Raw genomic sequence first — 23,481 nt, forward strand, 5'->3', positions numbered from 1 at the left:
GAGCACAGTAATACCATGGTCAGTAAACCATTTACCAGTGGCTTTGGCACTGTGAGCAGGTGCCAGGTCGTGCTGAAAAATGAAATCTTCATCTCCATAAAGCATTTCAGCCGATGGAAGCATGAAGTGCTCCAAAATCTCCTGATAGCTAGCTGCATTGACCCTGCCCTTGATGAAACACAGTGGACCAACACCAGCAGCTGACATGGCACCCCACACCATCACTGACTGTGGGTACTTGACACTGGACTTCAGGCATTTTGGCATTTCCTTCTCCCCAGTCTTCCTCCAGACTCTGGCACCTTGATTTCCGAATGACATGCAAAATTTGCTTTCATCAGAAAAAAGTACTTGAGACCACTTAGCAACAGTCCAGTGCTGCTTCTCTGTAGCCCAGGTCAGGCGCCTCTGCCGCTGTTTATGGTTCAAAAGTGGCTTTACCTGGGGAATGCGGCACCTGTAGCCCATTTCCTGCACACGCCTGTGCACGGTGGCTCTGGATGTTTCCACACCAGACTCAGTCCACTGCTTCCTCAGGTTCCCCAAGGTCTGGAATCGGTCCTTCTCCATAATCTTCCTCAGGGTCCGGTCTCCTCTTCTCGTTGTACAGCGTTTTCTGCCACATTGTTTCCTTCCAACAGACTTACCATTGAGGTGCCTTGATACAGCACTCTGGGAACAGCCTATTTGTTGAGAAATTTCTTTCTGGGTCTTACCCTCTTGCTTGAGGGTGTCAATGATGGCCTTCTTGACATCTGTCAGGTCGCTAGTCTTACCCATGATGGGGGTTTTGAGTAATGAACCAGGCAGGGAGTTTATAAAAGCCTCAGGTATCTTTTGCATGTGTTTAGAGTTAATTAGTTGATTCAGAAGATTAGGGTAATAGGTCGTTTAGAGAACCTTTTCTTGATATGCTAATTTATTGAGACAGGTTTTTTGGGTTATCAGGAGTTGTATGCCAAAATCATCAGTATTAAAACAATAAAAGACCTGACAAATTTCAGTTGGTGGATAATGAATCTATAATATATGAAAGTTTAATTGTAATCATTACATTATGGTAAATAATGAAATTTAACACTATATGCTAATTTTTTGAGAAGGACCTGTAGAGGATGGTGTCGGACAAGTCTGCATCCTCTCACCATTTCTCTTCAATTTATATGCAGAAGTTATTTTCAGGATGGCTGGACTTGCCAAAAAAGAAGAAGGAACCGAAATTGCTGGGCAAATCATTCACAATCTTAAATACACAGAAGATACAACATTGACAGCAACAAGCGCTGCAATCAATGACTTATCACTGAGTGTCGAGATGGAAAGCTTGATCATGGGACTGCTACTTAATACAAATAAGTCAAGGACATTGACTACTGTCAGATACGACTGTCAGATACATTTGAGATGGATGGCGATAATATAAAGTTGTAAATGACTTCAACTTAATCTGATCAATAGGAGAATAGCTATGGACAAATCAACAATGAAGTTACTGGACAAGGTCTTCAAAAAGAGGAACATTTCATTGGCGAGGAAGACAGGCTCATACATAGCCTGATCTTTTCTGTAGTACCACAAGGATGTGAAGCTGGATGATAAATAAACAAGACAGAAGATGAGCCAACATTTTCAAATTGTGGTGCTGGAGAAGGATGTTATCATTACTATGGATGGCAAGAAAAACCAAAAAAATCTAATTTGGAACAAATGACGCCAGACATGTCACTCAAAACAAGAATCACCAAGCTACAACTTGCCTCTTTTGGACACACCATACGAAGAGGTAAATCACTGGAGAAGGACATCATGGTCGGAAAAATAAAAGGAACAAGGCATAGAGGAGGAACAGCAACCCAATAGGTTGATACAATAAAAATAATGGTGGAGAAGACCTCGGTGCACCTATCTAGGCTTCCACATGATCAATCTTCCCACAGAGCATTTATCCATCAAGTGCCATTAAATTATAATACATTTTTATGTTTTGCTACTATAACACAGACGATAATATACATACAAAGGGTCAGAACTGATCTAAACATATATGAATTGGTTATATTTATATGCCTGCGTGCATGAAAATCAATTTCATAATAAAGAGCCAACAAATGGGTAGACAACACACAAAGGCAAAACAATTCAACTTAAGACAAAAACCTTGGTAATAGGTATTTCCCACAAAAAATAATAAAAATGTATATATGTCACAGGTTAAATGTCTATATATGTAAGGAGCTCACCCACCAAACACACGACGCGCGTTTCCCCAATGTCCTTAGGAATTTCCCACAGTTGCTCACCCAAAACATTTTAGTCTTTTTAGTCGTTTTGCATGTGATCTGGTATTATTTATACGCATTGTTCTTAGATTGCTGGTTTAGTTAAATGTAGTATTTTAAAATATTGATTTGAATAGAATTATATTTTTTTGCATTCTGGTACCATATGGCGACAGACTATATATTAGTTACGGTCACATTTTTGGTAATAATTGCTATCACGGTAAAAATACGTTTTTATTAAAAAAATAGTTATTTCATCTCTATTCTGACAGCTTTAACTTTATTACATTTTGGCAAACAGATCTGTATGAGGGATTATTTTTTTGTGATGAGTTGGAGTTTTTTTGCTACCATGTACACCTGTCTCCAGTAGGAATTTCGGCTCCTATGAGGCGCCATTCTCTTTTTCCCAATGGCCATTTCAAGGACAATGAGGGAATAAGGCCACTTGACGACCACCGTTTTAATGCATATCGGCAATCGTTTAAGGGGTTAATATCCATCTGTAATCCATTTGCAATCCTTTTAATATTTGTAATCATCAGGTCCCTCGTTCGGTCTGTAGTGAGAATTGTCCACTCGGGTTCAGGAAGGCCGCTCTACAAGGACTACCGGCCTGCTGCTTTGAATGCGTCCAATGTCTTCAAGGAGAAATATCCAACCAGACAAGCAAGTATTATTTATGTTATCTAAAAAGGAATATATTGTACAATGCTTAAAAGGATATAATCATTCTTTTATATCTTCTCATCATTGTGATGTCTTGGAGAGATGGTCAGATCGATCAGAGTAGGATTGAGCTCGAGTTGAATTTCCTGAAATTTGAGGCTCCACAAGGATTTAACCCCTTAGTGACAGAGCCAATTTGGTACTTAATGACCAGGCCAATTTTTGCAATTCTGACCACTGTCAGTTTATGAGGTTATAACTCTGGAATGCTTCAACGGATCCCACTGATTCTGAGATTGTTTTTTCGTGACATATTGTACTTCATGTTAGTGGTAACATTTCTTCAATATTACTTGCGATTATTTATGAAAAAAACGGAAATATGGCAAAAAATTTTAAAATTTTGCAATTTTCAAACTTTGTATTTTTATGCCCTTAAATCAGAGAGATATGTCATGAAAAATAGTTAATAAATAACATTTCCCACATGTCTACTTTACATGAGCACAATTTTGGAAACAAAATTTTTTGTTAGGGAGTTATAAGGGTTAAAAGTTGACCAGCAATTTCTCATTTTTACAACACCATATTTTTTTAGGGACCACATCACATTTGAAGTCATTTTGAGGGGTCTATATGATAGAAAATAATGAAGTGTGACACCATTCTAAAAACTGCACCCCTCATGGTGCTCAAAACCACATTCAAGAAGTTTATTAACCCTTTATGTGCTTCACAGGAACTGAAACAATGTGGAAGGAAAAAATGAACATTTAACTTTTTTTTGCAAACATCTTAATTCAGAACCATTTTTTTTATTTTCACAAGTGTAAAAACAGAAATGTAACCATAAATTTTGTTATGCAATTTCTCCTGAATACGCCAATACCCCATATGTGGGGGTAAACCACTGTTAGGGCGCACCGCAGAACTTAGAAGTGAAGGAGCGCCGTTTGACTTTTTCAATGCAGAATTGGCTGGAATTGAGATCGGACACCATGTCACATTTAGAGAGCCCCTGATGTACCTAAACAGTGGAAACTCCCCACAAGTGACACCATTTTGGAAACTAGACCCCTTAAGGAACTTATCTAGATGTGTGGTGAGCACTTTGAACCCCCAAATGCTTCACAGAAGTTTATAACGTAGAGCCGTGAAAATAAAAAATCGCTTTTGTTTACACAAAAATGATCTTTTCGCCCACAAATTCTTATTTTCACAAGGGTGACAGGAGAAATTAGACCACAAAAGTTGTTGTGCGATTTCTCCTGAATAAGTTGATACCCCATATGTGAGGGTAAACCACTGTTTGGGCGCACCGCAGAGCTTGGAAGTGAAGGAGCGCCGTTTTACTTTTTCAATGTTGAATTGGCTGGAATTGAGATCAGACGCCATGTCGCGTTTGGAGAGCCCCTGATGTGCCTAAACAGTGGAAACCCCCCACAAGTGACACCATTTTGGAAACTAGACCCCTTAAGGAACTTATCTAGATGTGTGGCGAGCACTTTGAACCCCCATGTGCTTCACAGAAGTTTATAACGTAGAGCCGTGAAAAAAAAATTTTGCATTTTTTCTACAAAAATGATCTTTTTGCCCACAAATTTTTATTTTCACAAGGGTAACAGGAGAAATTAGACCACAAAAGTTGTTGTGCAATTTCTCCTGAGTACGTCGATACCCAATATGTGGGGGTAAACCACTGTTTGGGCGCACCGCAGAGCTTGGAAGAGAAAGAGTGCGGTTTTACTTTTTCAATGTAGAATTGGCTGGAATTGAGATCGGACGCCATGTCGCGTTTGGAGAGCCCCTGATGTGCCTAAACAGTAGAAATCCCCCACAAGTGACCCCATTTTGGAAACTAGACCCCCCATGGAACTTATCTAGATGTGTGGTGAGAACCTTGAATGCCCAAGTGCTTCACAGAAGTTTATAATGCAGAGCCGTGAAAATAAAAAATATTTTTTTTTCCACAAAAAAGATTTTTTTAGCCACCAAATTTTTATTTTCACAAGGGTAACAGGAGAAATTGGACTGCAATAGTTGTTGTCCAATTTATCCCGAGTACGCTGATGCGCCATATGTGGGGGTAAACCACTGTTTGGGCGCACGGCAGAGCTCGGAAGGGAAGGAGCGCCTTTTTGGAATGCAGACTTTGATAGAATGGTCTGTGGGCATTATGTTGCGATTGCAGAGCCCCTGATGTACCTAAACTGTAGTAACCCCCGACAAGTGACCCCATTTTGGAAACTAGACCCCCCAAGGAACTTATCTAGATGTGTGGTGAGAACTTTGAATGCCCAAGTGCTTCACAGAAGTTTAGAATGCAGAGTCGTGAAAATAAAAAATATTTTTTTTTTTCACAAAAAAGATTTTGTAGCCCCCAAGTTTTTATTTTCACAAGGGTAACAAGAGAAATTGGACCCCAGAAGTTGTTGTCCAATTTATCCCGAGTACGCTGATGCCCCATATGTGGGGGTAACCCACTGTTTGGGCGCACGGCAGAGCTCAGAAGGGAGGGAGCACCATTTGACTTTTTGAGCGCAAAATTGGCTGTCGTGTTTGGAGACCCCCTGATGTACCTAAACAGTGGAAACCCCCCAATTCTAGCTCCAACCCTAACCCCAACACACCGCTAACCCTAATCCCAACCTCATCCATAATCCTAATCACTAACCCTAACCATAATCACAACCCTTACCCCAAAACAACCCTAATGTCAACCCTAACCATAACCCTAATCAAAACCCTAAATCCAACACACCCCTAATCCTAATCTCAACCCTAACCTCAAACCTAACCCTAATCCCAATACACCCCTAATCACAACCCTAACCTTAACCCTAATCCCAAACCTAACCCTAATCCCAAGCGTAACCCTAATGCCAACCCTAACCCTAATACCAACCCTAATCCAAACCCTAACCCTAATCCCAGCTCTAACCCTAACTTTAGCCCCAACCCTAGCCCTAACTTTAGCCCCAACCCTTACCCTAGCCCTAGGGCTACTTTCACACTTGCGTCGTTTGGCATTCTGTCGCAATCCATCGTTTTGGACAAGAAACGGATCCTGCAAATGTGCCCGCAGGATGCGTTTTTTGCCCATAGACTTGTATTGCCGACGGATCGTGACGGATGGCCACACGTCGCGTCCGTCGTGCACTGGATCAGTTGTGTTTTGGCGGAGCGTCGGCACAAAAAAACGTTCAATGAAACGTTTTTTTGTACGTCGCATCCGCCATTTCTGACCGCGCATGTGTGGCCGTAACTCCGCCCCCTCCTCCCCAGGACATAGATTGGGCAGCGGATGTGTTGAAAAACTACAGCTGCTGCCCACGTTGTGCACAATTTTCACAACGTGCGTCGGTATGTCGGGCCGACGCATTGCGACGGCCCCGTACCGACGTAAGTGTGAAAGAAGCCTAACCCTAAGTTTAGCCCCAACCCTAACCCTAAATTTAGCCCCAACCCTAACACTAAATTTAGCCCTAACCCTACCCCTAACCCTACCCCTAACCCTAACCCTAACCCTAACCCTACCCCTACCCCTAATTTTAGCCCCAACTGCTGTTCTCCTGCCGGCCGGCAGATGGAGACAGATGGCGGGCGCACTGGGCATGCGTCCACCATGTTCTGCTGCCGGCGGCCAGGAGGAGCAGCAAGAGGATCCAGGGACCTAGGTGAGTATGCTAGGGTCCCCGAATCCCCCTATTTCTCTGTCCTCTGATGTGCGATCACATCAGAGGACAGAGAATTACACTTTACTTTTTTTTTTTTTTTTTTGCGGTCGCCGGTAAACAGTTAATTACCGGCGATCGCAAAACAGGGGTCGGTAATACCGACCCCGATCATGCTCTTTGGGGTCTCGGCTACCCCCGGCAGCCGAGACCCCAAAGATTCTCCCGGTGCCGGCCGGCGGGCGCACTGCGCATGCGCCCGCCATTTTGAAGATGGCGGCGCCCACCGGGAGACACGAGGAGCATCGGGGGAGCTAGGTGAGTATTGGGGGGCCACCTGGGACCCCTTTTCTCTGTCCTCCGATGTGCGATCACATCGGAGGACAGAGAAATTAAAAAGAGATCGCTTTTTTTTTTTTTTGCGATCGCCGGTAAACGGTTAATTACCGGCGATCGCAAATGCGGGGTGGGTTAAAAAACCCCCGAATCATGTTCTCTGGGGTCTCGGCTACCCTCGGCAGCCGAGACCCCGGAGAAAATTGGCCTCTGGGGGGCGCTATGGACTTTTTCCACAGCGCCGTTAATTAACGGCGCTGTGGTTTAAGTACCCTTAGCGGCCGCCGTTAAAAGGCGTATCGGCGGTCGCTAAGGGGTTAAACATTCTGCAATTTGATTCACAAAACCTTTAGAAAAATACATCTGGGGCCATTTCACACACTGCTGAAGAGTCAGTGACCTTGCTAATGGCACCATGCGTGGCCATGCAGGCATCCCCATAATGTCCGGCCAGAATAAGATCACATGGTGTAGCTCAGCCAATCAGGGGGCTATCACCACCAGTATAAAAGATGCAGACTGGCTAAAGATGTCTATTTTATACCCATACAGTGTAGTGATAGGAGCTCAGAGCAAACAGCATAATAATAGAATAAGATCTGTTGCGATTTTTTCTGTTCATTTTCAGTACTGAGATGTAAGATTGAAAAAGCGAGTGATAATCTCTGTCTATTAATACTAATCCAATGAATCAAGTGACATATTATGAACTGCTGTAGCTGTATGGTCTCTTAGTGTAACTATCAACCCCTTCATGACTGGAGCTTTTTCAGTTTTGTGTTTTCGTTTTTCACTCCCCTCCCTACCAGAGCCATAACTTTTTTGTTTTTCTGTCAATATGGCCATGTGAGGGCTTATCTTTTGCAGGATGAGTTGTACTTTTGAACAACATCATTGATTTTACCATATCATGTACTTGAAAACGGGAAACAAATTCCAAGTGTGGTAAAATTGAAAAGAAAGTGCAATCCCAGACTGTTTTATGTTTGGCTTATTTGCTAGTTTCACTAAATGCTAAAACTGACCTGCCGCTATGATTTTCCAGGTTATTACAAGTTCATAGACACCAAACATGTCTAGGTTCTTTTTCATCTAAGTGGTGAAAAAAAATTCCAAAGTTTGCTAAAAATAAAATTGCGCCATTTTCTGATGCCCGTAGCGTCTCCATTTTTCGTGATCTGGAGTTGAGTGAGGACTTATTTTTTGCGTGCCAAGCTGATGTTTTTAAGGATAACATTTTGGTGCAGATAGGTTCTTTTGATCGCCCCTTGCTGTATTTTAATGCAATGTCACGGAGGCCAAAGAAACCTAATTCTGGCGTTTCAATTTTTTTTTCTCGCTACGCCATTTAGCAATCAGGCTAATCCATTTCTTTATTGATAGATCGGGCTTTGCTAATTGCCCCGTTAGTGGTCTTCGATCCTCTGTGAGGTGTAAAGGGATCGTGTCTAGCGTCATATCATCTTTGTTACTGTGTGTGCAAGTGACACAGCTCTATAGCAGAGCATCTGCTTCGTTCATGTGTGCGAGTGACACAGCTCAATAGCAGAGCATCTATTCTGTTTCTGTGTGAGACTGACACAACTTCGTGTGCTGTTCACTGAGTGATGTGTAACTCAGCAATCGCTGCGTGCTCCACCATTGTTCACATTAGCAGCAGTTTTACATCTCTGCACGGTGGACCCCGGTTTGCGATTCCACTTCTTTATTAAATTAATTTAGTTCAATCCGCCAACTCTAGCAGCATGTGCCCATGCATCCATTTTTTAACCTTTTTTATTTGTTTGAATAATTATTTTAATAGTCTGCTTTGCACCCTTCATTGATACAGCTGTTGTTGTGGCATGTTCAATATTGGTCACGAAGCCGCAGCAGCTTTGCAATCTAGCATTTACAGAGGAAAATATCGATAATAAATAGTATACTTACAAAAATAAAGAATGAACAATAAAAAATCATTTTTAGGATTAAGTATTTTTTTTGTTAAGGGTGAGAGAAACAGTTACAAAGTTTGACTTTTTCATGCTTATTTCAAACTTCCAACTTTGCACCAAATATCTATAATGTGGTTTGTTGCAGCCTTTTTAAGCCATGTACTTAATCCCAATAATTTGCACATAAAATATTACTGTAAATTGAGACACAACACAAATCTTTTTAATTTTTCCAATTGGAGAAACATGCATGCCACACTCAATTTATGAGCAGCTTGTTATTAAAATATCATTTTTGTTTCTAAACTTGGCTAAGTATGTCAAATTAAGCAAATATTATCCTTGTGTTAAAAATGTGGTACTAGCAATGGATGTGGTAGGACAATAGAGAAACAAACCAAATATCACAAACACAAATAAGAATGCGTTAGAGGCTAGCAGCAACAATATCTTTGGCGCTGCAGGCTGTAATTATTCCAGCAACAGTAGTACCAAATTCAGATCACAGTTTGCCTCATTTTCTTTTACTATATATAATAATTGGGAGGAAGAGAAGGTCAGGATGGTGTATATGTCCCATTACTCTTCATTTAATCCCATAAGGATGATGTAGCCTCTGACAGCGACACCATCAGTTGGAGTTAGTGTTCTGCTCAGACCTTCCCCTCCAACGAGATACCACAATATTATGCAAAGCAAAATTTCCATTCTGTCAATGTCACCTACTTCTGTGATACCCATAGTCCTATTACCCAAAACACTCCAGGGGTTAAAGAACATACCACCCCAGAACTACTTTTTTCCAGTTGATTTATTGGAATAGATGAGCCATCAGCATTTGTTAGCTGATGGCATGGTGATGGAGAAGATGATGAACACAATATTAATGCCAAGCTGTATTATTGACTCTGTGATTCAAAGTGGTATGGCATTGACAGTTCTAGTAGCATGCTGAACCAGGGTAAATCTCAATTTGGTAACCAGGCAGGGAACAAGGAGCGGAAGCCATATCCAACAATGAGTCAGCTTAGCTGAATCAGAGTTAAAAATAATAATCATAATGCTTCTGTGGTGGACAAGACCTGGGAACCGCACAGGAGTGCCAAGGAGATGGCTTCATCAGAAAATGAGGTTATTGGCCTCAGCGACAAACAGCACAGGTGGTCTGTGGCTAAAAAAGTATCTAGAGCAAAATTTGACATTTCTGCAGCCAGCTCAGGAGCAGGTTTTAAACTGTTGTTGATGCAGGAGGATCAACAGTACCTGAGTGCTCTGGTAGTGGTCACGGAAGAAGGTAGCCTTGTGTGCGGCATCTTATGTATGAGAATTATTTTGATTGAGAACTGATGTGTTGCAGTTTGATTGTCTGTTTGGAAGTAACCTGGATACATCCTAGCACATTGATTTGGATCCAAACCACATTAAATAGCATCACCTGCTCATGTGAGCAGTGACGCTGCTACCATTAGGCGATTTGAGCTCTTTGGCTCAGGCGGCAGAAGAGAGGAGGCGGCAGATTCTGTAGTAATTGGATGTGCGCTGCTAGGTTTTTTTTTATTTTTATAAACCTCCGGGGTCAAGTGCCCGCCTGTTGTGAATTCTGCTTTTGGGCTCCCTCCGGTGGTTGTAAGTGGTAATGCAGTTGTCTCTGGGCTGCAGTCTGGGACAGGTGTATCTGCTGATTGCGATTCTGACTGGGGTATTTAGGTTTGCAGGACTCATTAGTCCTTTCCAGTTGTCAATGTTTCTTGGGAAGTGTTGGACCTCTGTCTGGCTTCTCCTGCTTAGCTGCCAATTCAGCAAAGATAAGTAACATACATAGTAACATAGTTAGTAAGGCCGAAAAAAGACATTTGTCCATCCAGTTCAGCCTATATTCCATCATAATAAATACCCAGATCTACGTCCTTCTACAGAACCTAATAATTGTATGATACAATATTGTTCTGCTCCAGGAAGACATCCAGGCCTCTCTTGAACCCCTCGACTGAGTTCGCCATCACCACCTCCTCAGGCAAGCAATTCCAGATTCTCACTGCCCTAACAGTAAAGAATCCTCTTCTATGTTGGTGGAAAACCTTCTCTCCTCCAGACGCAAAGAATGCCCCCTTGTGCCCGTCACCTTCCTTGGTATAAACAGATCCTCAGCGAGATATTTGTATTGTCCCCTTATATACTTATACATGGTTATTAGATCGCCCCTCAGTCGTCTTTTTTCTAGACTAAATAATCCTAATTTCGCTAATCTATCTGGGTATTGTAGTTCTCCCATCCCCTTTATTAATTTTGTTGCCCTCCTTTGTACTCTCTCTAGTTCCATTATATCCTTCCTGAGCACCGGTGCCCAAAACTGGACACAGTACTCCATGTGCGGTCTAACTAGGGATTTGTACAGAGGCAGTATAATGCTCTCATCATGTGTATCCAGACCTCTTTTAATGCACCCCATGATCCTGTTTGCCTTGGCAGCTGCTGCCTGGCACTGGCTGCTCCAGGTAAGTTTATCATTAACTAGGATCCCCAAGTCCTTCTCCCTGTCAGATTTACCCAGTGGTTTCCCGTTCAGTGTGTAATGGTGATATTGATTCCTTCTTCCCATGTGTATAACCTTACATTTATCATTGTTAAACCTCATCTGCCACCTTTCAGCCCAAGTTTCCAACTTATCCAGATCCATCTGTAGCAGAATACTATCTTCTCTTGTATTAACTGCTTTACATAGTTTTGTATCATCTGCAAATATCGATATTTTACTGTGTAAACCTTCTACCAGATCATTAATGAATATGTTGAAGAGAACAGGTCCCAATACTGACCCCTGCGGTACCCCACTGGTCACAGCGACCCAGTTAGAGACTATACCATTTATAACCACCCTCTGCTTTCTATCACTAAGCCAGTTACTAACCCATTTACACACATTTTCCCCCAGACCAAGCATTCTCATTTTGTGTACCAACCTCTTGTGCGGCACGGTATCAAACGCTTTGGAAAAATCGAGATATACCACGTCCAATGACTCACCGTGGTCCAGTCTATAGCTTACCTCTTCATAAAAACTGATTAGATTGGTTTGACAGGAGCGATTTCTCATAAACCCATGCTGATATGGAGTTAAACAGTTATTCTCATTGAGATAATCCAGAATAACATCCCTCAGAAACCCTTCAAATATTTTACCAACAATAGAGGTTAGACTTACTGGCCTATAATTTCCAGGTTCACTTTTAGAGCCCTTTTTGAATATTGGCACCACATTTGCTATGCGCCAGTCCTGCGGAACAGACCCTGTCGCTATAGAGTCACTAAAAATAAGAAATAATGGTTTATCTATTACATTACTTAGTTCTCTTAGTACTCGTGGGTGTATGCCATCCGGACCCGGAGATTTATCTATTTTAATCTTATTTAGCCGGTTTCGCACCTCTTCTTGGGTTAGATTGGTGACCCTTAATATAGGGTTTTCATTGTTTCTTGGGATTTCACCTAGCATTTCATTTTCCACCGTGAATACCGTGGAGAAGAAGGTGTTTAATATGTTAGCTTTTTCCTCGTCATCTACAACCATTCTTTCCTCACTATTTTTTAAGGGGCCTACATTTTCAGTTTTTATTCTTTTACTATTGATATAGTTGAAGAACAGTTTGGGATTAGTTTTACTCTCCTTAGCAATGTGCTTCTCTGTTTCCTTTTTGGCAGCTTTAATTAGTTTTTTAGATAAAGTATTTTTCTCCCTATAGTTTTTTAGAGCTTCAATGGTGCCATCCTGCTTTAGTAGTGCAAATGCTTTCTTTTTACTGTTAATTGCCTGTCTTACTTCTTTGTTTAGCCACATTGGGTTTTTCCTATTTCTAGTCCTTTTATTCCCACAAGGTATAAACCGCTTACACTGCCTATTTAGGATGTTCTTAAACATTTCCCATTTATTATCTGTATTCTCATTTCTGAGGATATTGTCCCAGTCTACCAGATTAAGGGCATCTCTAAGCTGTTCAAACTTTGCCTTCCTAAAGTTCAATGTTTTTGTGACTCCCTGACAAGTCCCCCTAGTGAAAGACAGGTGAAACTGCACAATATTGTGGTCGCTATTTCCTAAATGCCCAACCACCTGCAGATTTGTTATTCTGTCAGGTCTATTAGATAGTATTAGGTCTAAAAGTGCTGCTCCTCTGGTTGGATTCTGCACCAATTGTGAAAGATAATTTTTCTTGGTTATTAGCAGAAACCTGTTGCCTTTATGGGTTTCACAGGTTTCTGTTTCCCAGTTAATATCCGGGTAGTTAAAGTCCCCCATAACCAGGACCTCATTATGGGTTGCAGCTTCATCTATCTGCTTTAGAAGTAGACTTTCCATGCTTTCTGTTATATTTGGGGGTTTGTAACAGACCCCAATGAGAATTTTGTTACCATTTTTCCCTCCATGAATTTCAACCCATATGGACTCGACATCCTCATTTCCTTCGCTAATATCCTCCCTTAAAGTGGACTTTAGACAAGACTTTACATAGAGACAAACCCCTCCTCCTCTCCGATTTTTACGATCCTTTCTAAACAGACTGTAACCCTGTAAGTTAACTGCCCAGTCATAGCTTTCATCTAACCATGTCTCGGTTATTCCCACTATGTCAAAGTTACCTGTAGATATTTCTGCTTCTAGTTCTTCCATCTTGTTTGTCAGGCTTCTGGCGTTTGCGAGCATGCAGTTTAGAGGATTTTGTTTTGTTCCAATCTCCTCACTGTGGATTGTTTTAGAAATGTTCTTACCTCCCTTCTGAGTATGTTTTCCTGGGTCGTCTTTGTTCGAGTCTAATGTTTTTCTTCCCGTCCCCTCTTCTTCTAGTTTAACGCCCTCCTGATGAGTGTAGCGAGTCTTCTGGCGAATGTGTGTTTCCCAGGTTTGTTGAGGTGTAGTCCGTCTCTGGCGAGGAGTCCATCATACCAGTAATTCACACCGTGGTCCAGGAATCCAAATCCTTGTTGTCTGCACCATCGTCTTAGCCAGTTGTTTGCATCAAGGATCCTGTTCCATCTCCTGGTGCCATGCCCGTCTACTGGAAGGATAGAAGAAAAAACTACCTGTGCATCCAGTTCCTTTACTTTCTTCCCCAACTCTTCAAAGTCCTTGCAGATTGTCGGTAGGTCCTTCCTTGCCGTGTCATTGGTGCCAACATGTATCAGAAGAAATGGGTGGACGTCCTTGGAGCTGAAGAGCTTTGGTATCCTATCGGTCACATCCTTGATCATCGCACCTGGAAGGCAGCATACTTCTCTTGCAGTTATGTCCGGTCTGCAGATGGCTGCTTCTGTGCCTCTCAGTAGTGAGTCTCCCACCACCACCACTCTTCGTTGCTTCTTGGCTGTACTTTTTGCTGTCACTTGTTGCTGTGTGCCCTTTTCTTTTTTGCTTGCTGGTATTGCTTCATTCTTAGGTGTGCCATCTTCATCCTCTACAAAGATTTGATATCGGTTCTTCAGTTGTGTGGTTGGTGATTTCTCCATGGTCTTCTTGCTTCTTTTGGTCACATGCTTCCACTCATCTGCTTTTGGAGGTTCTCTGACACTTTTTGCACCTTCTGTGACCAGTAGAGATGCTTCTGTTCTGTCTAGAAAGTCTTCATTCTCTTTGATGAGTTTCAGAGTTGCTATTCTTTCTTCCAGACCCCGCACCTTTTCTTCTAAAAGGGCCACTAGTCTACACTTCTGACAGGTGAAATTGGATTCTTCTTCTGGTCGATCTGTGAACATGTAGCACATGCTGCAGCTCACCATGTAGGTTGTCACATCTGCCATGTTGCTCCTAGATCCTGCTGACTTGCTGTGTGTTTTCCTTCTTGTGTAATCTACTCAGCCAAGCTCTCTTGCAATAATGTCCTACAGGCAAAAATTCGCGCGCCGTATGGCGCGCGGTTTGGTGATGCTTTCGAAGCAGCTGGTCCCGGCTGTACCCAACGATCTTCTAGCTTAGGGAGACTTCGCTTCTCCCAGAAGGCACCTGGAATATGCAAATTAGCCTCCTGAAGCTTGAATCCCTGGTTTGGTGATGCTTTCGAAGCAGCTGGTCCCGGCTGTACCCAACGATCTTCTAGCTTAGGGAGACTTCGCTTCTCCCAGAAGGCACCTGGAATATGCAAATTAGCCTCCTGAAGCTTGAATCCCTGGTCTGTTTGAATCCCTGGTCTGAAAAAGTGTCTGTTTCTTTTTCTATGGCACACAAGCTGTGTGCTTGTTTTTTTTATTGTATTCCTGCTCTGTGTGTAGGAGTCTCTGGAGTTGCAGCTATACGTTCCACGTCTTTATTTAGATGGAGGATTTTTTTGTATAATCTGCTGTGGATATTTTTGGAAGGGTTTTCTACTGACCGCACAGAACTCTGTCCTATCCTTTCCTATTTTAGCTAGAGTGGCCTCTTGTGCTAAACCCTGTTTTCTGACTGTGTGTGTCTTTCCTCTCCTACTCACAGCCAATATTTGTGGGGGGGCTGCCTATCCTTTAGGGTTCTGCTCTGAGGCAAGGTAGAATTCCTATTTCCATCTTTAAGGGTGTTTAGTCCTCCAGCTGTGACGAGGTGTCTAGGGCTTGTTAGGTACACCCCACGGCTACTTCTAGTTGCAGTGTTAAGATCAGGATTTGCGGTCAGTATAGGTACCACCTACTCCAGTGAAAGTTTTCATGCAGCTCCAAGGTCACCGGATCATAACACCCACCCTGTTATGACCTGGTGGCTAGGACAATAATGGACCTGGTGGTTAAGAGCACACGGAATGACCTGATAGTTACTAATAATATAGGACGAGCTCTGAGACGTGGGAACTCTGCTGACCGCAATCCCTAATCCTATCACACACTAGAAATAGCCGTGGATTGCTCCTAACGCTCCCTATGCAACTCGTCACAGCCTAAGGAACTAGCTAGCCCTAAAGATAGAAAAATAAAGCCTACCTTGCCTCAGAGAAATTCCCCAAAGGAAAAGGCAGCTCCCCACATATAATGACTGTGAGTAAAGATGAAAATTACAAACACAGAGATGAAATAGATTAAGCAAAGTGAGGCCCGACTTACTGAACAGACAGAGGATAGGAAAGGTAACTTTGCAGTCAGCACAAAAAACTACAAAAAGACCACGCAGAGGGCGCAAAAAGACCCTCCGCACCAACTCACGGTGCGGAGGCGCTCCCTCTGCGTCCCAGAGCTTCCAGCAAGCAAGACAAAAATCAAAATAGCAAGCAGGACAGAAAAATAGCAAACAAAAGAAAAACAAGCAGGAACTTAGCTTCTGCTGGGAAGACAGGTCACAAGAACGATCCAGGAGCGAACTAGACCAATACTGGAACATTGACAGGTGGCATGGAGCAAAGATCTAAGTGGAGTTAAATAGAGCAGCCATCTAACGAATTAACCTCGTCACCTGTGGAAGGAAACTCGGAAGCCGCAGCCCCACTCACAACCACCAGAGGAAGCCCATGGACAGAACTAGCAGAAGTACCATTCATGACCACAGGAGGGAGCTTGACAACAGAATTCACAACAGTACCCCCCCCCCTTGAGGAGGGGTCACCGAACCCTCACCAGAGCCCCCAGGCCGACCAGGACGAGTCAAATGAAAGGCACGAACCAGATCGGCAGCATGAACATCAGAGGCAAAGACCCAGGAATTATCTTCCTGACCATAACCCTTCCACTTCACCAGGTACTGGAGTTTCCGTCTCGAAATACGAGAATCCAAAATCTTCTCCACCACATACTCCAACTCTCCCTCAACCAACACCGGGGCAGGAGGATCAACGGATGGAACCACAGGCGCCACGTATCTCCGCAACAACGACCTATGGAATACATTATGGATGGCAAAAGAAGCTGGAAGAGTCAAATGAAACGACACAGGATTGAGAACCTCAGAAATCTTATACGGACCAATGAAACAAGGCTTAAACTTAGGAGAGGAAACCTTCATAGGAACATAACGAGACGACAACCAAACCAAATCCCCAACACGAAGTCGGGGACCCACACAGCGCCGGCGGTTAGCGAAATTTTGAGCCTTCTCCTGGGACAATGTCAAATTGTCCACCACATGAGTCCAAATCTGCTGCAACCTGTCCACCACAGTATCTACACCAGGACAGTTCGAAGACTCAACCTGCCCTGAAGAGAAACGAGGATGGAAACCAGAATTGCAGAAAAACAGCAAAACCAAAGTAGCCGAGCTGGCCCGATTATTAAGGGCGAACTCAGCCAACGGCAAAAAGGACACCCAATCATCCTGATCCGCAGAAACAAAGCATCTCAGATATGCTTCCAAAGTCTGATTAGTTTGTTCAGTTTGGCCATTTGTCTGAGGATGGAAAGCCGAGGAAAAAGACAAATCAATGCCCATCCTAGCACAAAAGGATCGCCAAAACCTCGAAACAAACTGGGAACCTCTGTCCGAAACGATGTTCTCTGGAATGCCATGTAAACGAACCCCATGCTGGAAAAACAATTGCACCAAATCAGAGGAGGAAGGCAATTTAGACAAGGGTACCAAATGGACCATCTTAGAAAAGCGATCACAAACCACCCAAATGACCGACATCTTTTGAGAGACAGGGAGATCCGAAATAAAATCCATAGAGATATGCGTCCAGGGCCTCTTCGGGACCGGCAAGGGCAAAAGCAACCCACTGGCACGAGAACAGCAGGGCTTAGCCCGAGCACAAGTCCCACAGGACTGCACAAAAGAACGCACAACCCGCGACAAAGACGGCCACCAGAAGGATCTAGCCACCAAATCTCTGGTACCAAAGATTCCAGGATGCCCAGCCAACACTGAACAATGAATCTCAGAGATAACTCTACTAGTCCATCTATCAGGGACAAACAGTTTCTCCGCTGGGCAACGGTCAGGTCTATCAGCCTGAAATTTTTGCAGCACCCGCCGCAAATCAGGGGAGATGGCAGACAAAATTACCCCCTCTTTGAGAATACCCACCGGCTCAGGAACACCCGGAGAGTCAGGCACAAAACTCCTTGACAAGGCATCAGCCTTCACATTTTTAGAGCCTGGAAGGTACGAAACCACAAAATCAAAACGGGAGAAAAATAGCGACCAACGAGCCTGTCTACGATTCAACCGTTTGGCAGACTCGAGATAAGTCAAATTCTTGTGATCTGTCAAGACCACCACGCGATGCTTGGCTCCTTCAAGCCAATGACGCCACTCCTCGAATGCCCACTTCCTGGCCAACAACTCTCGATTGCCAACATCATAATTGCGCTCAGCAGGCAAAAACTTTCTAGAAAAGAAGGCACATGGTTTCATCACCGAGCCATCAGAACTTCTTTGCGACAAAACAGCCCCTGCTCCAATCTCAGAAGCATCAATCTCGACCTGAAACGGGAGCGAAACATCTGGCTGGCACAACACAGAGGCAGAAGAAAAACGACGCTTCAACTCCTGAAATGCCTCTACAGCTGCAGAAGACCAATTGACCACATCAGCACCATTCTTGGTCAAATCAGTCAACGGTTTAGCAACAGTAGAAAAATTAGCGATGAAGCACCGATAAAAATTAGCAAAGCCCAGGAACTTTTGCAGGCTCTTCACAGATGTCGGCTGAGTCCAATCGTAAATGGCCTGGACTTTAACAGGGTCCATCTCGATAGTAGAAGGGGAAAAAATGAACCCCAAAAATGAAACCTTCTGAACTCCAAAGAGACACTTTGACCCCTTCACAAACAAGGAATTCGCACGAAGGACTTGGAACACCATTCTGACCTGCTTCACATGAGACTCCCAATCATCCGAAAAGACCAAAATATCATCCAAATACACAATCAGGAATTTATCCAGGTACTCTCGGAAGATGTCATGCATAAAGGACTGAAATACTGATGGAGCATTGGAAAGCCCGAATGGCATAACCAGGTACTCAAAATGGCCCTCGGTCGTATTAAATGCTGTTTTCCATTCATCGCCTTGTTTAATACGCACAAGATTATACGCCCCTCGAAGATCTATCTTGGTGAACCAACTAGCCCCTTTAATACGAGCAAACAAATCAGACAGCAACGGCAAAGGATACTGAAATTTGACTGTAATTTTATTAAGAAGGCGGTAATCAATACAAGGTCTCAAAGAACCATCCTTCTTGGCCACAAAAAAGAACCCTGCTCCTAACGGTGATGACGATGGGCGAATATGACCCTTCTCCAAGGATTCCTTTATATAACTCCGCATAGCGGCGTGTTCTGGCACAGATAAATTGAACAATCGGCCCTTAGGAAACTTACTACCAGGAATCAAATTAATTGCACAATCGCAATCCCTATGAGGAGGTAGGGCACTGGCTTTGGGCTCATCAAATACATCCCGACAATCCGACAAAAAATCTGGAACTTCAGAAGGAGTGGAAGACGAAATAGACAAAAATGGAACATCACCATGTACCCCCTGGCAACCCCAGCTGGACACAGACATAGATTCCCAGTCCAATACTGGATTATGAACCTGTAGCCATGGCAACCCCAAAACGACCACATCATGCAGATTATGCAACACCAGAAAGCGGATATCCTCCTGATGTGCAGGAGCCATGCACATGGTCAATTGGGTCCAGTATTGAGGCTTATTCTTGGCTAAAGGCGTAGCATCAATTCCTCTCAATGGAATAGGATACTGCAAGGGCTCCAAGAAAAAACCACAGCGCCTAGCATACTCCAAGTCCATCAAATTCAGGGCAGCGCCTGAATCCACAAATGCCATAACAGAATAGGATGACAAAGAGCAAATCAGAGTAATGGACAATAGAAATTTAGACTGTACCGTACCAATGGTGGCAGACCTAGCGAACCGCTTAGTGCGCTTAGGACAATCGGAGATAGCATGAGTGGAATCACCATAGTAAAAACATAGCCTATTCCGACGTCTGTGTTCTTGCCGTTCAGCTCTGGTCAAAGTCCTATCACATTGCATAGGCTCAGGCCCATGCTCAGATAGTACCGCCAAATGGTGCACAGCTTTACGCTCACGCAAGCGTCGATCGATCTGAATGGCCAAGGACATAGACTCATTCAGACCAGCAGGCATGGGAAATCCCACCATGACATCCTTAAGGGCTTCAGAGAGACCCTTTCTGAAGATTGCTGCCAGGGCACATTCATTCCATTGAGTGAGCACAGACCACTTTCTAAACTTCTGACAATATATCTCCGCTTCATCCTGACCCTGACACAGAGCCAGCAAGATTTTCTCTGCCTGATCCACTGAATTAGGTACGTCATAAAGCAATGCAAGCACCAGAAAAAACGCATCAACATCACGCAATGCCGGATCTCCTGGCGCAAGGGAAAATGCCCAGTCTTGAGGGTCACCATGTAACAAGGAAATAATGATCTTTACTTGTTGAACAGGATCACTTGAGGAGCGAGGTTTCAAGGCAAGAAACAATTTACAATTATTTTTGAAATTCAAGAACTTAGATCTATCACCAAAAAACAAATCAGGAATTGGAATCCTAGGCTCTGACATCGGATTCTGAACCACTAAATCTTGAATGTTTTGTACCCTTGTAGTGAGATTATCCATCCAAGAGGACAGACCTTGAATGTCCATGTTTACACCTGTGTCCTGAACCACCCAGAGGTAAAGGGGAAAAGAGAGACAAAACACAGTGCAAAGAAAAAAAAATGGTCTCAGAACTTCTCTTATACCTCTATTGAGATGCATTAGTACTTTGGGCCACCTGTACTGTTATGACCTGGTGGTCAGGACAATAATGGACCTGGTGGTTAAGAGCACACGGAATGACCTGATAGTTACTGATAATAAAGGACGAGCTCTGGGACGTGGGAACTCTGCTGGCCGCAATCCCTAATCCTATCAAACACACTAGAAATAGCCGTGGATTGCGCCTAACGCTTCCTATGCAACTCGGCACAGCCTAAGGAACTAGCTAGCCCTGAAGGAAGAAAAATAAAGCCTACCTTGCCTTAGAGAAATTCCCCAAAGGAAAAGGCAGCCCCCCACATATAATGACTGTGAGTAAAGATGAAAATACAAACACAGAGATGAAATAGATTTAGCAAAGTGAGGCCCGACTTACTGAACAGACCGAGGATAGGAAAGGTTACTTTGCGGTCAGCACAAAAACCTACAAAAAGACCACGCAGGGGGCGCAAAAAGACCCTCCGCACCGACTCACGGTGCGGAGGCGCTCCCTCTGCGTCCCATAGCTTCCAGCAAGCAAGAAAACAATTAAAAAAAGCAAGCTGGACAGAAAAATAGCAAACCAAAGAACTACAAGCTGGAACTTAGCTTCTGTTGGGAAGACAGGTCACAAGAACGATCCAGGAGTGAACTAGACCAATACTGGAACATTGACAGGTGGCATGGAGCAAAGATCTAAGTGGAGTTAAATAGAGCAGCCTGCTAACGAATTAACCTCATCACCTGTGGAAGGAAACTCAGAAACACCCACCAGAGGAAGTCCATGGACAGAACCAGCCGAAGTACCATTCATGACTACAGGAGGGAGCCTGACAACAGAATTCACAACAGGAGGCATGCACGCAGGGTAGAAGGATAGGGGAGCCATGCACGCAGGGGAGAAGGATGGGAGAGCCAAGCACGCAGGGGAGAAGGATGGGGGAGCCAAGCACGCAGGGGAGAAGGATAGGGGAGCCATGCACGCAGGGGAGAAGGATGGGGGAGCCAAGCACGCAGGGGAGAAGGATGGGGGAGCCATGAACGCAGGGGAGAAGGATGGGGGAGCCAAGCACGCAAGGGAGAAGGATGGGGAGCCAAGCACACAGGGGAGAAGGATGGGGGAGCTGTTATGATCCGGTGACCTTGGAGCAGCATGAAAACTTTCACTGGAGTAAGTGGTAACTATACTGACCGCAAATCCTGATCTTAACACCGCAACTAGAAGTAGCCGTGGGGTGTACCTAACAAGCGCTAGACACCTCGTCACAGCCGGAGGACTAAATACCCCTAAAGATGGAAATAGGAATATTATCTTGCCTCAGAGCAGAAACCCAAAGGATAGGCAGCCCCCCACAAATATTGGCTGTGAGTAAGGGAGGAAAGACACACACAGTCAGAAAACAGGATTTAGCACAAGAGGCCGCTCTAGCTAAAATAGGAAAGGATAGGACAGAGTTCTGTGTGGTCAGTATTAAAACCCTTCCAAGAATATCCACAGCAGATTATACAAAAATTCCTCCATCTAACTAAAGACGTGGAACGTATATCTGCAACTCCAGATAATACTAAACCCAGAGCAGGAATACAATCAAAAAACAAGCACACAGCTTGTGTGCCATAGAAAAAGAAACAGACACTTATCTTTGCTGAATTGGCAGCTAAGCAGGAGAAGCCAGACAGAGAACCAACACTTCACAAGAAACATTGACAACTGGCAAGGACTAATGAGTACTGCAAACCTAAATACTCCAGTCAGAACTGCAATCAGCAGATACACCTGTCCAGGACTGCAGCCCAGAGACAACTGCATTACCACCTACAACCACCGGAGGGAGCCCAAAAGCAGAATTCACAACAGGGAGCCAAGCATGCAGGGGAGAAGGATGGGGGAGCCAAGCACGCAGGGGAGAAGGATGGGGAGCCATGAACGCAGGGGAGAAGGATGAGGGAGCCAAGCACACAGGGTAGAAGGATGGGGGAGCCATGAACGCAGGGGAGAAGGATGGGGGAACCATGAACGCAGGGGAGAAGGATGGGGGAGCCATGATCGCAGGGGAGAAGTTTGGGGGAGCCATGAACGCAGGGGAGAAGGATGGGGGAGCCATGAACGCAGGGGAGAAGGATGGGGGAGCCATGAACGCAGGGGAGAAGGATGGGGGAGCCATGAACACAGGGGAGAAGGATGGGGGAGCCATGAACGCAGGGGAGAAGGATGGGGGAGCCAAGCACGCAGGGGAGAAGAATGGGGGAGGCAAGCATGCAGGGGAGAAGGATGGGGGAGCCATGAACGCAGGGGAGAAGGAAGCGGGAGCCATGCACGCAGGGTGGGAGGATGGAGTATAAATATGGAGTATAAATACTGGGCCCTATAGAGGGGGACACAGTTTGAGAGGACAGTGTGAAGAGGGGGCCGGTATAGAAAGGAGAGGTCAGTGTGAAGAGCATGTACCATAAGAGGTACAGCGTGGGGGTCATATTTTGTGCAGACAATATAGTGAGGGCAATTTTTTATTCAGGAGCATTATAATGACACTTGTATCTTTAAGGGCATCATGTAGAGATTTTCTGCAAAAGAGCGGAGAAGATGGAAGTCTGCAGAGATGGCTGTGGATGAGAAAACTCATCATGGGGTCTGGACAAGATGAAGAAAAGAACAACGGCTCCAGAGTCAACACCATCTATAAGGTACCTGGATGTAAATGTTATTTGTGATGCTAACTCTCATGTTTTTATTTATGCTAGGAGCATTAAAGGGGATGTCCAGGTTTGTAATAAGTCTGCAGTCATTCTTTGTGACTGCAGACTTCTGAGTTCTCACAGTGCGCACTGCACGCTGTCAGGATCCTCTCGTGCTGGGGATTTACATACATGCAGTCATGTGCTGACTAGACATGTGTGGCCTC

General features: G+C 44.2%; 1 protein-coding gene across 1 annotated transcript in view; it reads left to right on the forward strand.

Annotated features, from left to right (window-relative positions):
• The window catches only part of LOC138674701 (vomeronasal type-2 receptor 26-like), a 41,237-nt gene that overhangs the window by 13,653 nt on the left and 4,103 nt on the right, over positions 1-23,481 (forward strand). Inside the window, exon 3 of the mRNA XM_069762517.1 lies at positions 2,828-2,951. Within this exon, the coding sequence (XP_069618618.1) occupies positions 2,828-2,951 (124 nt within the window). The remainder of the gene's footprint in view (positions 1-2,827; positions 2,952-23,481) is intronic.

This window comes from Ranitomeya imitator, chromosome 4, assembly GCF_032444005.1.
Source record: "Ranitomeya imitator isolate aRanImi1 chromosome 4, aRanImi1.pri, whole genome shotgun sequence".
NCBI lineage: Eukaryota > Metazoa > Chordata > Amphibia > Anura > Dendrobatidae > Ranitomeya > Ranitomeya imitator.